The sequence below is a fragment of the Canis lupus genome, chromosome 8, assembly GCF_003254725.2.
Source record: "Canis lupus dingo isolate Sandy chromosome 8, ASM325472v2, whole genome shotgun sequence".
NCBI lineage: Eukaryota > Metazoa > Chordata > Mammalia > Carnivora > Canidae > Canis > Canis lupus.
Window position 1 is genome coordinate 35303727 of NC_064250.1, and position 15202 is coordinate 35318928.

At 35.4% G+C, this 15202-nt stretch overlaps 2 protein-coding genes across 4 annotated transcripts in view; both read left to right on the forward strand.

Annotated features, from left to right (window-relative positions):
• LRRC9 (leucine rich repeat containing 9) overlaps positions 1-8202 on the forward strand; it is a 161796-nt gene extending 153594 nt beyond the window's left edge. For 2 of the 3 annotated variants that reach the window (XR_007412699.1, XR_007412700.1), the window contains one exon: positions 4312-8202. The gene's annotated coding sequence lies outside the window, so the exon portion shown is untranslated. The remainder of the gene's footprint in view (positions 1-4311) is intronic. The other variant, XR_007412701.1, reaches the window with a different exon arrangement.
• PCNX4 (pecanex 4) overlaps positions 4368-15202 on the forward strand; it is a 30206-nt gene continuing 19371 nt past the window's right edge. The window contains exons 1-5 of the mRNA XM_025443723.3: positions 4368-5056; positions 10643-10822; positions 10913-11421; positions 11634-11734; positions 11859-11981. Of these exons, the coding sequence (XP_025299508.1) occupies positions 4368-5056; positions 10643-10822; positions 10913-11421; positions 11634-11734; positions 11859-11981 (1602 nt within the window). The remainder of the gene's footprint in view (positions 5057-10642; positions 10823-10912; positions 11422-11633; positions 11735-11858; positions 11982-15202) is intronic.

Below are 15202 nucleotides of genomic sequence, written 5' to 3' on the forward strand. Positions count from 1 at the left end.
TTTTCCCCTAAGCCTTGAGACACATTTCGTTTTAACTTGTTGGAGGCAGCAGCCATACAAATGCATTAGTCTGCTTAGAAATTATCTCTAAGAATATATGCAAAAATCTCATTCAGGAAGTTAAATTTTAATTATTCTGATTTTACTTTCCGTTCCAGTAATCCAGATTAGGATTTAAAAGGTCTCTGTATAAATGTTAAGTGTTGCTTCCTATGAAGAAAATATTTTTTTAAATATTTAAATCTGTAAATTAAAAATCACAGTATCAATTTATCATAATTTTTGCTTTAATGAATTTCTAGCATCTGTCCTACAATCTTCCTTTATCCTTAAAATATTAGGGAAAATATACCCATATTAGAAATAAGCTTTTCAGCAACCTGATATACTTGTCACTTGTCAAATTTCCATCATAATCTCTTTCCTTGTCTACCTTTGTGAATTTCTACTTGATTGGTATATCTTTTTTAATTCTCTTGGCTTAGCTAAATCTTTAAGATCCTAATTGTAGCTCGACCAATATTTCTTAAAGTGGTTTAAATAGAACACTACACACATGAACTGTTGCTAGGTATCTTGGGAAAGATGAGTTCCCTGTTCAAGTAATTTTGGAAAATTCAAATGATACATTTAATGCAGGTTTGCAGTAGTGTGTTGTTGTGTTTTGTTTTTTCTTTTTAACTTCAAAGATGTCTCAAAGTCTTCAGTTTGCTGATACCTACTATGACCCTTCAAGATAACAGTCTAGTGTGTTATTACTCAAACTTCTTTGGCCATGAGCCCCCTTTTAAGAAACATTGTATAAGGCAAATAATTCTGTATACTACAGCCTTGCTTTCACTGTCACATTAAAAATAATTCAAATCACCATCTCAGTGTCCTCCCACTTGCTGCTGCTTTTTTATTTTTTTTTAAGATTTTATTTATTTGAGAGAGTGCCTGCGCAGTGGGAGAGGAAGAAGCAGACTCCTTACTGAACAGACCCTGAGATCATGACCTGAGCCAAAGGCAGATGCTTAACCAACTGAGCCATCCAGGTGCCCCTCTCCCAAATGCTTCTAAGGTGTCTTGAGGGAACTCAAGTATGAACACTCTTTTCATACTTCTCAATGTGCTCTCACTTCTTTATTGATTGCTCCTGCCTCATTTTCATTCTTGTACTTGCTATTTTATCTCTGCTCTTCTTCACTCGTATGATCTAGCTTCTCTTTCCTAATAATGAAGTTAAAATGTAGCATGGATTTCTGACATGTTAAAATTCTCCAGCCATTTCCTTCTCCGTTGCAGAAACCTAACCATGTTTATTACTATCAATAAGTACTTTCATTATTTATTCTATATTAAAAATAAATTAAGATATTTTTAAACATTTAAAAAACAAGAATAGTTTACAACTTTATTGTTGTGAGTGAAGCAGAGTATGTAAGAAGAGGTTTTCAAAAACAGTGAACTGGGCAGCCCAGGTGGCTCAGTGGTTTGGCACCGCCTTCAGCCCAGGGCCTGATCCTGGTGACCCAGGATCCAGTCCCACGTCAGACTCCCTGCATGGAGCCTGCGTCTCCCTCTGCCTGTGTCTCTGCCTCTCTCTGTGTGTGTCTCTCCTGAATAAATAAATAAAATCTTTAAAACAAAACAAAAACAGTAAACACTCCCAACTTCCCTTGTAAACAGCAGTATTTAATGTTTTAATTTTAATTATCTTATTTAAGCTACACAATTAATGTATCACATTTCTCTCCATGCCAAGATATTTTACTAAATATTAATGGAGAATTGGAAGTGTCTCAAGATTTGACCCCTGCCCACAAATAACGTATTAGTAAAGATGTATATATGAAAAAATAACACATAAAGAGGTGAACAATAGAAGAAATGCCCTATGTTGATATATGTTACAAGATGAGTGGTATGAACAATCAATGTTTAATACGCAAAGAGAAGAGAGTACTCTGGGGAATTTTCAGAAAGGATTAGACTCAATCTTTTTTTTTTTTTTTTTTTAAAGATTTTATTTATTTTTTCATAGAGACACAGCTAGAGAGAGAGACAGAAACACAGGCAGAGGGAGAAGCAGGCTCCATGCAGGGAGCCCGATGTGGGACTCGATCCCGGGGTCTCCAGGATCACACCCTGGGCTGCAGGCGGCGCTAAACCGCTGCGCCACTGGGGCTGCCTGGATTAGACTCAATCTTGAAAGTTGATCAAGAATACCAATTAGGGAGCGAAAGAAAGGACATCCTAGGCAAAGGAGAGGGCATGAGCAGAAGCACCCAGAAAGAAAAGACTAGATGAACCTGTTTGCGGGCATGGGGCTGAGAGTTCTAGAGGTTATTTGATAATTTGAGGATGTATCAAAATGTTCCATGTAAAATACACAGGCACACAAGCACACCCTAGCGTGTATACTATCTGGAATTTTTTGCACCTATACAAACTGTATACAACCATAAGTGTGTGTACTTTTTATTTTTGAAAGTGCAAATGGGATCATCAGTGTGTCTTTCACTTTTCAACATATGGCATCTTTCTGTTTCCACATAAACAACAGATCTTCAGAATATTTCAGTTTGGAATATAATCACAGAGTATTCCATCAAATGGGTAATAACATTTCAACTATGCTCTACCAAAGATTCCAAAGTAGTAAAAGGTAAATGAATATGGGTAGTAACATGCAGCTAGATAATCTGGTTCATAAGGTGTCTTCAGTTTCTGGCTTCCTTTCCCAGCAAGCCATCTCACCTTGTTCCTGACTGATTTGCCTCAGTGGAGCAGAAAGGACTAGCTTTTACCTGACTCTGAATAAATTCCAGGCACATCCAGTCTCTTGAAAAAGCCCAGGCCAGACATCTGAGTTCATTTTCCCTTCTGATGGCATCTTCTGTGGATAATTTAAACCAGAATATTTATACCCATTCACAGGAGTATGCCCTTACTTACCCTTTGGCTTCTATAGAACAATCATATATTTTTTAAAGATTTTATTTATTTATTCATAGAGACACAGAGAGAGAGAGGCAGAGACACAGGCAGAGGGAGAAGCAGGCTCCATGCAGGGAGCCCAATGTGGGACTCGATCCCAGGTCTCCATGACCACGCCCTGGGCCAAAGGCGGCGCTAAACCGCTGAACCATCCGGGTCACCCCGAACAATCATATTAGAATAGAGGAATACACTGAACCTGACATCAGGACAGGAGTTAAGCTCATCCAGAGTGGAGACTACTTTTTATTCCTTGAGATTGAACCATCAATGACTAAGGTTCCATTTGGCCCTGTAGTTCTCTTATTTTGTGAGTACTCTAATGATTCGTGGTGTTGAGCATCTTTTCATGTATTTATTGCCATTTGTATATCTTCTTTGGAGAAATGTCTATTCAAGTTCTTTGCCAATGATTGAATTGTTTTATTGTAGAGTTTTAGGAGCTGTCTATATATTGTAGATAGTAATCCTTTATCAGATAGATATGTAGATATTTTGTCCCATTCTGTGAGTTGCCTTTTCACTCTGTTGATAGTGTCTTTGATGCACACAATTTTTAAATTTTCATGAAGTCTAATTTGTCTATTTTCCTTTTGTTACTTGTGTGTTACCTTTGGTGTCATATCCAAGAAGCCACTGCCAAATCTAGTATTGGAAGCTTTTGTTCTATGTTTTCTTCCAGGAGCTTTATTGTTTTAGGTCTTACACTTAGGTCTATTTTGAGTTAATTTTTGTATATGATGTTAAGGGTCTAATTTCATTCTTTCGCACATGGATACTCAGTTTTCCTGGCACCATTTATTGCAAAGACCATCCTTTCCCCCATTGAATGGTCTTGTGCTCCTGTCAAATATACAACAGCAGAATTGAGTCATTGTAGCTGAGATCATATGGTCCACAAAAGCTGAAATATTTACTCTTCAGCCCTTAGAGAAAAATTTTACTAACCATTATAATAGAGGGAAAGTTTAAAAACAAACATCAAAAACTCTTAGGGAAACAGTTAAATCACTGGCAGATTTGCATTGGAAGAACTGGCTTTTTGCACTTTTCTTTGACTTAAAAATCTAAAAATGTTAGCTAATTTAAGATCTAATCCCAAATATCTAAATAAATTAGTAGTGAATGATTCTTTTTCAAGTGAAAAAACAACTTCATGACTATTTGTTTAGTGCCCCATGTGTGTGAGGCAATGGGGAAGAGCTAGAGAGGTGAAATTATAAATCTTGTCCTTGAAGGAATTAAGGAGATAAAATAGAAATGTGGGGTTCCCCTCACCATCTTTTAAGTATGACATGGTCAAATAGTGACTTTTTTTCTTTTTCTTAGAGACTGCTGTGTTACAGAAGAAGATGCGGCTTTCAGAACAATCCTGAATAAGAAGGATGAGTCCAGATGTGCCTCTGCTGAATGATTACAAACAGGACTTCTTTCTGAAGCGTTTTCCACAGACTTTTCTTGGAGGCCCTCGATTCAAATTAGGCTATTGTGCCCCTCCTTATGTATATGTTAATCAAATTATCCTTTTTCTGATGCCATGGGTTTGGGGTGGTTTAGGAACACTTTTGTATCAATTGGGCATTTTGGAAGACTACTACACAGCAGCACTTTCAGGTGGACTAATGCTTTTTGCTGCATTTATCATCCAGTTCACAAGTTTATATGCCAGAAACAAATCGGTTTCAGTAGAAAGAATGCTAACCACAGATACCTTAGCAGAGGAAGATGAACATGACTTTACAAGTTGTGCTGGTGCTGAAACGATCAAATTTCTCATTCCTGGCAAGAAATACATAGCCAATACAGTTCTTCATTCTTTTCTTGCTGGGTTAATGTGTGGTCTTGGAACATGGTATCTGCTCCCAAATAGAATATCCCTGCTGTATAACAGTGCAGGAGGCACTGTTCTACTGTTTGTCTTTGGATGGATGACATTATGTATAGGAGAATATTCATTAATTGTAAACACAGCTGCAGAGACTGCGACTTTCCAAACCCAGGATACTTATGAAATCACTCCTCTTATGAGACCTCTTTATATTTTTGTCTTTGTTTCTGTAGATCTTGCACACAGGTAATAAGTTATCAAATACTTTATAACTTGCTTTGTTTTTAAGCATGCATAATATGAGCTCTCCTTAGTATTAAAAAAAATGGTTCTATGAATTGAAATCATCAAGACCAAACCATTGGATGATAAGATTGTTTTGATGATTAATCTCTTAGGAGTAATCTCTGTTAAAACATGCATGCTAACACAGTCTCTAAACTTTATTGAAAAGTAAAAGAAAATCCTTTATAAGGTAAGATAAATAAGCAAAATTTCAATTCTTTGTTTCACTTTAAGTAAGGATCTATGAATCTGTAAGATAGCCTGGCTGAGACTTATGAAAAGAGATGAAACTTTCCTTTGAGGATCTAATGAAGAATTTTAAATTATACACATAAATATTATGTACAGATTAAGTAAATTTAAGATGAATAACATTTCTAATTCTGTTGTAACTATTAGAAGGAATAGTGATAATTTTTATGTTATAGTAGAAAAATAGAAAATAGAGTTTTTAAACAAAATTGTTTACCAACTATTTATATAATTGTTAGATAACCCTCTTTACTTGCCTTTTCTAAATCTGACTTTTATTTTTCTGTTTCTGTAGATTGTAGCTTTCTCTTTCACAAGTTTGTGTCCAGGTAGAAATGTATAGGCATCTAATAAACTAAATATTCATGTCCACCCTCAGATTCATATGTTGAAGCCCATCCCCCAGTGTGACAGTGTTTGGAGATGAGGTCTTTGCGAGGTAATTAGGAAAATGAGGATGGGGCCCTGATCTGATGGGATTAGTTCTCTTTTAAGAAGAAACACTGGAGAGCTTAATCTCTCTCTCTCTCTCCCCACTGTATGTGGATACAGTAAGAAGGCTGCTGTCTGCAAACCAGGAAGAGAGTTCTCAGCAGAACCTGACAATGCTGGCACGCTGATCTTGAACTTCTAGCCTCCAGAATAATTTCTGTTATGTAAACCACTCAGTCTGTGGCATTTCATTATGGCAGCCCAAACTGATTAAGACAGATTTTGATACCAAGAAGTGGGTTGCTCTTGTAACAGATAAGTAAAAATGTGGAAGTGGCTTTAAAATTGGGTAATGGGTAGAGGCTGAAGAGTTTTGAGGTACATGCTAGAAATATGGACTTAAAGGCATTTCTGGTGAAGTGTTAGGAATGCGAATCTATTTTTGGAAACTGGAGAAAAGGTGATTATTGCTATAAAGTGGCACTTGGCCAAACCATTTTCTAAAGTTTTGTGGAAAGTAGAACTTGAGAGTAATGAAATTGGATATAGAGGTGAGGATATTTCTAAGCAAGTGTTTGAAAGAACAGCTTGATTCCTCCTGACTGCTTGTATGAAAGGAGAGATGAATTGAAGAAGGAATTGATAAATAAAAATGGACCAGAACTTGAAGGTTTGGAAAATTTTCTGTATTACCAAAAAAAAAGAGAAAGCATGTTCTGAAGTGAGCACCAAGAGTGTGACTGAACTACCACTCAATGGTTTATGGGGTTGTATGACCAAAAATACTGTCAGTTTCAATGAAAGGGGTCAGAGACAAGATGAATGAACTAAGGCTGTTAGATTTCTTAGATTTGACAGGTGTTTAAGTAGAGGGAAAAAGACCCCAAAAGTGATTCAGAGATTGTCAGGGATATTTTTCCTTGGTTTCAACAAACTAGAAGCTGGAAGCCTTGGGACTGGTACTGCCCTACAGAGCCTTGGGAATGGGACCCCCCACCTAGAGCTGTTTGGGTAATTATTGCAACCCTGGAGGCCTGGAGGGCAGAGTGTGAAACCAAAGAGGATTCTTTCCCAGCCTTAAGATCTAATGGAATTTGCCTTGCTATTGGGACTTTTTTGGAGCCTGCCACCCCTTCCTTTCTATTTCTCCCTTCTGGAATAAGAATGTCCATCCTGGGGCTGTCCCACCATTTTGTTTTAGAAGCACATAAATTGCCTGATTTCACAGGTTCACAGCTGGAGAGAGATTTTGCTTCAGGATAGAGTGTACCTCAAGTATCACCTATATCTGATTTAGATGGTAGTTAGGTAAACTTTGGACACCATAGATTTTAGAGTTGATGCTGGAATTTGTTAAGACTGTTGGGATAGAATGAATGTATTGTGCATATAGGAAGAACATGAATTTGGGAGACTGGGGTGGAATGTTATGGAATAAATGTATATGCCCCCTCAAGATTCATATGTTGAAGCCCTAACCCCTCAGTGTGATGGTATTTGGAGATGGAGGTCTCTGGGAGGTAATTAGGTCATCAGGGTGGTCCTATTTTAATGGGATTCGTGCCCTTATAAGAAGAAAAACTAGAGAGCTTTCTCTCTCTCTTTCTCCACCATGAGAGAGCACAAAGGGAGAAGGAGAAGCAGGCCCCCCGCTGAGCAGAGAGCCTGACTCTGAGACTTCCAGTCCCACGCCCATCCTAGAACCCCAGGATCATGTACCCAGTGGAAGGCAGACACTCAACCGTCTGAGCCACGCAGGCACCCCCAGAATTTAGATTTTGTAGTTATTGTCTCACTGTGCTATTTTTGAAATCAGAAATTCCATACCTGCCTATATTACATCTTTACATTTAAAATGATGCCCTAAATACTTGGAATTTTTTTAAAATCTCAGTTAATTTATAATTTGGTTACTTTGACTCTGTGCATTACCCATTTCTAAATGAAAAAGCATAATGTTTTTTACTAAATTCTAGTTGGATTTAATATACAGTTTTAATGTTTATAGTTTGATCATTACAAAGACAGTTCACTTTTTTTTTCAACTAAAAGGAAAAGACAAAAGCAGGCCAAAATCTATTTTTATAGAAAAAGATTGATATATTTGTGCATAACAGTTACCTCCCACTTGACTTAGAAATTTAAACAAAATAGGAATCAAGATGATCTTTATATAGTAGGTATGATACTGTAGATAAATAATGTATGAAATGTGTGCACTGTTGAAGTTTGGACAGTTGTCAGATAAATCAAATTGTGTCTTAATTTTATTTCAGAGAATGTAAAAGTCGAAGAGACCAGCCTCACAGTATAATAATATTTTCTCTTTCCCTGTTCTTTATTCTACTCAGTATACTTGTGTATTAATAATTTTAAGTGACTTTTTCTGTGCATTTTTATTAAAGACAAGTGTTAAATCTTCAGTGCTTTTTAGTTCTTAGATCTCAGGAATTGTTTCAATGAATGATGCATATATATATCATCTTAGTTACTATAAATACTTTTTTTCATAATTTTAAGTGACTTTTTCTGCATTTTTATTAAAGACAAGTGTTAAATCTTTAGTGCTTTTTAGTTCTTAGATCTCAGGAATTGTTTCAATGAATGATGCATATTTATATCATCTTAGTTACTATAAATACTTTTTTTCTGGGCAGGTGGATCTTAGTGAGTATACAGAATTGGAAATGTTTTTATAGCTGTTAGATATTCAAAAATATCTCTGGAAAGCTGAGATATTTTACCATAGAAAATTCCTGTTACATCATCAGAAATAGAATTTAAACATATTTTCCATACAAAAAGACTTAACCACAATAATCATATTATTTGAAAGACTTAACCACAATAATCATTATTTGAGTCTAAGTCATACAGGAAAGTGATCACAGTGTTTGGTTGCTTAAGTTATGTATGCTTATTTTTGTGTATGATATTCTTCTATATAGACAGATTTTCTGTGTCATTGCTTAAGAACAAGAAGATTTGGGGAGGTTAAATCGAATTTGGGTAAAATATTTCTTGAGTATACATTATTTTACATAAATTATACTGTCGTTGAATATGTTAGAAATGTTGTCGTTAACAAGAAAAATAACTACAGATCTGCATGTTTTCCTTGACCTTCCTGCAGTTTATTATGTGTGGTTTGATTTTCCTTTTTTTTTGTTACTTGAGTATTTTCTTCCCAGAATGAAAATGAAGTGTATTTTAAAACTATACTACAAAAAGGATTGTCCTCTAATTTAGCATCACATTGTTAACCTTGTATTCATTAATTCTCTGCTTATAAAATTTGAAGGACATACATTCTGAGACAGAGTGCGTTAACCACCATAGTCCTGATAGCTGTGTAACCGAACACATTGTGTCATTATTATAATCCATGTTTGCTATACATTTGCTTCTGGGCTGTTAACATACACTTAAGTGGGTAATTATTACAGAAGGTGCCTTCTCCTTGACTTTGATTCTTAGCAGCTCAGGTATTCAAGTACAATTACGCTATAAGTTTTGAGATTTAGTTTTCTCTTTTGCAAGTTATTTTTGGAACCTGTATTCTGACATTACTGGTTTCCAGACAAAGTGTTTGGTCAACTTTATTCTAAAGAATTAGTAAGATATTCTTAGTGTTTATTCTCTTATTTTCTACATTTTTGTTAAATTATTTAAAACCATATAATACTATATTTAACTGGTAAGTGCTGTACCAAGAACCGATTTCTCCACCTTATAGAAGCCATCTCTAATTTATGAGATTTTATTTTGCAAGTTTGTATTCTCAATTCCATACCACTATTTATATAAAATAAAAACAGTATTATAAGCCAATTAAGGGGCACCTGGGTGGCTCAGTAGGTTAAATATCTGCCTTCAGCTCAAGTCATGATCTCAGGGTCCTAGGATCAAGCCCCGTTTCAGGCTCTCTGCTCAGCTAAGAGCCTGCTTCTTCTCCCTCTATTGCCACTCTGTGTACTTGTATGCTCTCACAGTCTCTCTCTCTCTCTCTCTCTCTCTCTCTTTCTCTCTCTCTCAAATAAAATGTTATAAAATTTTTTTAATTAAAAAAAATGCTAGTTAAGTTCATAGAGGCACATTCATAACGTTATATTCTCGACTCCTGATACTAATTCTACTGACTTCAAATCTGGGTCTGGGGGTTAAGACAGTATGGTAGGAAGCAAGAAGAGCTCTCTTTGTTGGCAACTAATGGTAAGAACATCAGTAAGGCTTTGGCTTTCCCAGAGTTACAATTTTAAATTAGAAAATTTTAAACTCAAGAATCATTGGTAGAGTTTCAGCCAATGTAGTTTAGACAATTAAGAGTGAAATGTTTCTGCTCTGGGCTCAGTTCAGCTTTACAAATCCCTAAATTCAATTATATTCTAAGTAAATCGCTTTTATTGACTTCTTCCTTCTTTCTACATTTGAATCCACAAATTGTTTTTAAAGATTTTATTTATTTATTCATGAGAGACACAGAGAGAGAGAGAAGAGAGAGGCAGAGACACAGGCAGAGAGAGAAGCAGGCTCCACGCAGGGAGCCCGATGTGGGACTTGATCCCCGGACTCCAGGATCACTCCCTGAGCTGAAGGCAGGTGCTTAACCACTGAGCCACCCAGGCATCCCTGAATCCACATATTTTCTAAGTGCTAATCTATGCAATTGAGTAAGGATAGTCGCTGATAAAGGGGAGGGACAATGGTCACAATTTATTAATGTCGATCTTTTGTAGTTTGGGACTAGGATCTTTTTGTAAGTGTTCTTTGTTTTGGGGAGTGGGTTGCATGCATTGTTTTTCCTGGAAAGATCCTCTTCTGTATATCATTTGGTATGATTTAAATGTATCCTTTTTCTTATAGGTTTATGATAAATGTGCCAGCTCTAGAACAAATGAATCAGATTTTACACATCTTATTTATATTTTTACCCTTTCTGTGGGCACTTGGGACTCTGCCCCCACCTGATGCACTTTTCTTATGGGCAATGGAGCAGGTTTTAGAGTTTGGCCTTGGAGGCTCATCTATGTCAACTCACTTATGGTAATCATCTTAAATATTAAAGTTGTATGTAACTTATTCTTAAAGTATAATTTAAAAATTTTTAAAGCAAATCTTTCTTTTTCTCTGCAGGTTATTAGTAATGTTCACCATTTCTGCTGGAACAGCTGTAACATCATATTTCATTCCCAGTACTGTTGGTGTGGTTCTTTTCATGACTGGACTGGGGTTCTTACTAAGTCTTAACCTAAGTGACATGAGTCTTGTCTTCAAACACAGTGTCACCAGAGTTGGAACCAAATCTAAAGCTTCACCCAGTGGTTCAGAAAAACAGTTTACTTGGAAAGAATGCCTTTTCTACATCATCATATTAGTCTTGGCTCTCACAGAAACTAGTTTGCTGCATCACTTTGCTCGTTTCCCACAGATTTCCAATAACAGTCCTCAGGCTATTGTTGGCTATATTTTGATGATATTGCTTATAATACTATGGATACTTAGAGAAATTCAAAGTGTTTATATCTTTGGAATTGTCCGAAACCCTTTGTATCCAAAGGATGTGCAAACTGTGACTTTATTCTTGGAGAAGCAAACAAGACTTGTGAAGATTGGTGTTGTCAGACGGATTTTGCTAAATCTAGGTAGGAAGATAAAATCTATATGGAATTCCCATATTTTTGCATATACAGCATGCAGGCGTTTATTCTTTTATGTTTGTTTCTTAATTTTTTTTCAGTTAATTGCTTAAATATGCTCATAAAAATCATATTAGCCAAAATAAAATATGGTAGAAGCAGTTATTTTGCTTTAAATTTGTTTCTCTCTCTCTCTCTCTCTCTTTTTTTTGTCCTAGTGTCACCCTTTGCTATGATAGCATTTCTTTCACTGGACAGTTCCTTACAGGGGCTCCACTCTGTGTCTGTCTCCATTGGATTCACAAGAGCCTTTAGAAAGGTAATCCAGATAAGCACCCAACAGTATTTTTGTACTGCTAAATGTAATTGCAATGTTGTTTATTCTACCAATTTACTTAAATCATTAAACTCTACCTAATAAAGTGGATACTCTGGTACTACAGGTATGGCAGAGTACAGAAAATGCTTTATTGGAGACAGTCATTGTGTCAGTAGTACACTTGCTGATCTCCAGTACAGATGTGTGGTGGAACAGAAGCCTGGATACAGGAATCAGACTCTTACTGGTAAGTATATATTTTTAATAGCTCTATTTATTTATTTATTTTATTTATCTATTCATGAAAGACAGAGAGAGAGAGAGAGAGAGAGAGGCAGAGACACAGGCAGAAGGAGAAGCAGGCTCCATGAAGGAAGCCCGATGTGGGACTCAATCCTGGGACTCCAGGATCATGCCCTGGGCTGAAGGCAGATGCTCAACTGCTGAGCCACCCGGGCATCCTGTGTTTTAATAGCTTTATTGAGATGTATTTGACATACCGTAAATCACCCACTTACTCTGTTAGTTCAGTAGTAGAATCCTACAACCATCACCACAGTTAATTTTAGACCATTTTCAACATTCCAAAAAGAAATCTCACACATATTAACGTCATTTCCTATTTCCACTCTCCATCTCACACATCGCCCCATTCCAGCCCCAGCAACCATTAATGTACTTTCTGTTTCTCTGGTTGTGTTATTTATCAGATGATTGATTTTTAGGTTGATTTCACTTTTTGTCTATAATGAGTAGTGTTGCTATGAACATTTGTGTACATGTTTTTGAACATAGGGTTTTTTTTTGGACACATGTTTTCATTCCTTTTAACTATATATACCTAGGACTGGAATTTCACTTCCACTTCGTGGCTTGCTCTTTTATTGTTGAATTTAACAGTTCTTTATATATTCTGGATACAAGTTCCTTGACATATATATGATCAACAAAAATTTTCCCCCATTGTATAGGCTGTCTTTCTCCTTCTTGATAATATGCTTTGAAGCAAAGAAGTTTTTGATCTTGCTGAAGTTCAGTTTATTTCGTTTTTCTTCCGTCTCTTGTATTGTTGGGGTCATATCTAATAAACACTGCCTATTCCCAAATCATAAAGATTTACTGTGTTTTTTTCTAAGAGCTTTACAGTTTTAGGTCCTACATTTGAGTCTATGATTCACTTTGAGTTTATTTTTGTATATGATGTGAGGTGGGGTTCCAAATCCATTCTTTTATATATGGTATATACAATTGTCCCGGCATCATTTATTGAAATGTCTTTTTTTGGTACTCTGGTCAAAAATCAAATGAAACGTGAGAGTTTATTTCTGGATTCTCAACTCTTTTCCATTTATCTGTGTGTCTATCCTTATGCTCCTACTATCCTATCTTTATTACTATACTTGGTAGTAGGTTTTGAAGTCGGGAAGTGTGAGTCTTCCAACTTTGTTCTTTTTTAAGATTGTTTTGACCCAGTGCCCTTGCATTACCATGTGAATATTTGTTTCAGCTTTTCAGTTTTTACAAGAAGATACCTGAAACTTTGCTAGATTACCTCAAATGTGTAGATCAATTGCCATCTTAAAAATGTTAATTCTTCCTACCCGTCAACATGACATGTCTTTATATTTAAAATCTTTATTTCAACAATGATTTGTAGTTTTCAGTGTTACAAGTTTTACACCTCTATTAAATTTTTTCTAAGTATATCATTATTTTTGATGATATTATAAATGGAATTGTTTTCTTAATTCATTTTTTAGCTTGTTTATTGCTTGAGTTTAGAGTACAGTTGATTTTTTTTAATTTTAATCTTGTGTCCTAAAACCTAACTTCTATTAGTTCTAGCAGATTTTTAGATTTTTTTTTAAAGATTTTATTTATTTATTCACAAGAGACAGAGACAGAGAGAGAGAGGCAGAGACACAGGCAGAGGGAGAAGCAGGCTCCATGCAGGAAGCCTGATGTGGGACTCCATCCCAGATCCCCAGGATCACGCCCTGAGCTGAAGGTGGTGCTAAACCGCTGAGCCACCCAGGCTGCCCAGATTTTTAGTAGATTTTTAAAGACAATTTGTGTGTAAGATCACATCATCTGCAAATTAGATATAATAGAGATATTTTTACTTCTCCCTTTTCCATCTAAATGTCTTACCTACTTGTCCTTGCCACAACCTCCAGTATAATATTGAGTAGAAAAGTAGACATCAAAAAAAAAAAAAGAAAAGAAAAGTAGACATCTTATGAGGAAAGCATTCAGTCTTTCTCCATTAAGTTGATGTTAGTCTTTTACCATTAGAACAATATCAGCTATTGTAGATGTTCTTTTGCACATTGAGGAAGTTCCCTTCTGTCTGGTTGATCTTTTCATCATAAAGAGTGTCTAAAGTGATTTTGTCAGATGCGTTTCCTGTGTCATGTGGTTTTTGTCCTTTAATCTGTTAACATGGTGTAATATGTTGATTTCTGGTGTTAGACCAACATTGCCTTCTAAGAATAAATGCCATTTGGTCATGGTGTCTAATCCTGCTTATAGGTTGCAGGATTTGGTTGGCTAGTATTTTTGTGTGGTTGATATTTACATGTATTTGTGGCTTTCTTTTCTTGTCATATCTTTTTGGTTTCAATATCAAAATAGCACTAACTTCATAGAATGAGTTAGGAATTTCATACATTATTCTTAAATGTTTGATTATATTTGATAAGTATCTTAAAATTTTTGTGGTATGTAGTATTTTATAATATAATAATATCCGAGCCTCAGCTTTTCTCTGTGAGTAGCTTTTAAATTACAGATTCAATTTCTTTACTTTTTATAGCTCTGTTCAGTTTTTCTATTTCTTCTTGAGTTGCTTTATGTTTTTCAAGGAACTTGCCAGTTTCATCTAAGTGATTAAATTTATCAGCATATAGTTCATAGTATTCTCTTATAATCCTAATTTTTTTTGTAAGATTGGTGGTTAAGTTACCTCTTTCATTCCTGATTTTAATAATTTGAGTCTTCTCTGTTCTGTTCTTGGTCAGTGTAGCTAAAAGTTTGTCCATTTTATTGATCTCAAAAAACTAGCTTTTGATTTCATTGATTTTCTCTATTGTTTTTATATGCTCTATTTTATTAATTTCTGCCCTAATCTTTATTATTTCCTTCCTTCTGCTTACTTAAGGTTCGGTTTGTGCTTTGTTTTCTAGTTTCTCTAGTTTCCTAAGGTGGAAGATTAGGTTATTGATTTAAGATCTTCTAAAGTAGTCATTTAAAGTTAGCTATAAATTGCCCTCTGAGCATGTTTTAGCTGAAACACAAGTTTTGGTATGTTGTATTTTTGTTTCATTCATCTCAAAATGCTTTCTCATTTTTTTGTGTGATGTCTTCTTTGACCTGTTGGTTATTTAGCAATGTGTCTTTTAAATTTTTTTGGTAAGTTTTTTTTTCTTTTTTTTTTTTTGTAAGATTTTTTTTTTTAAGAACTCTCTA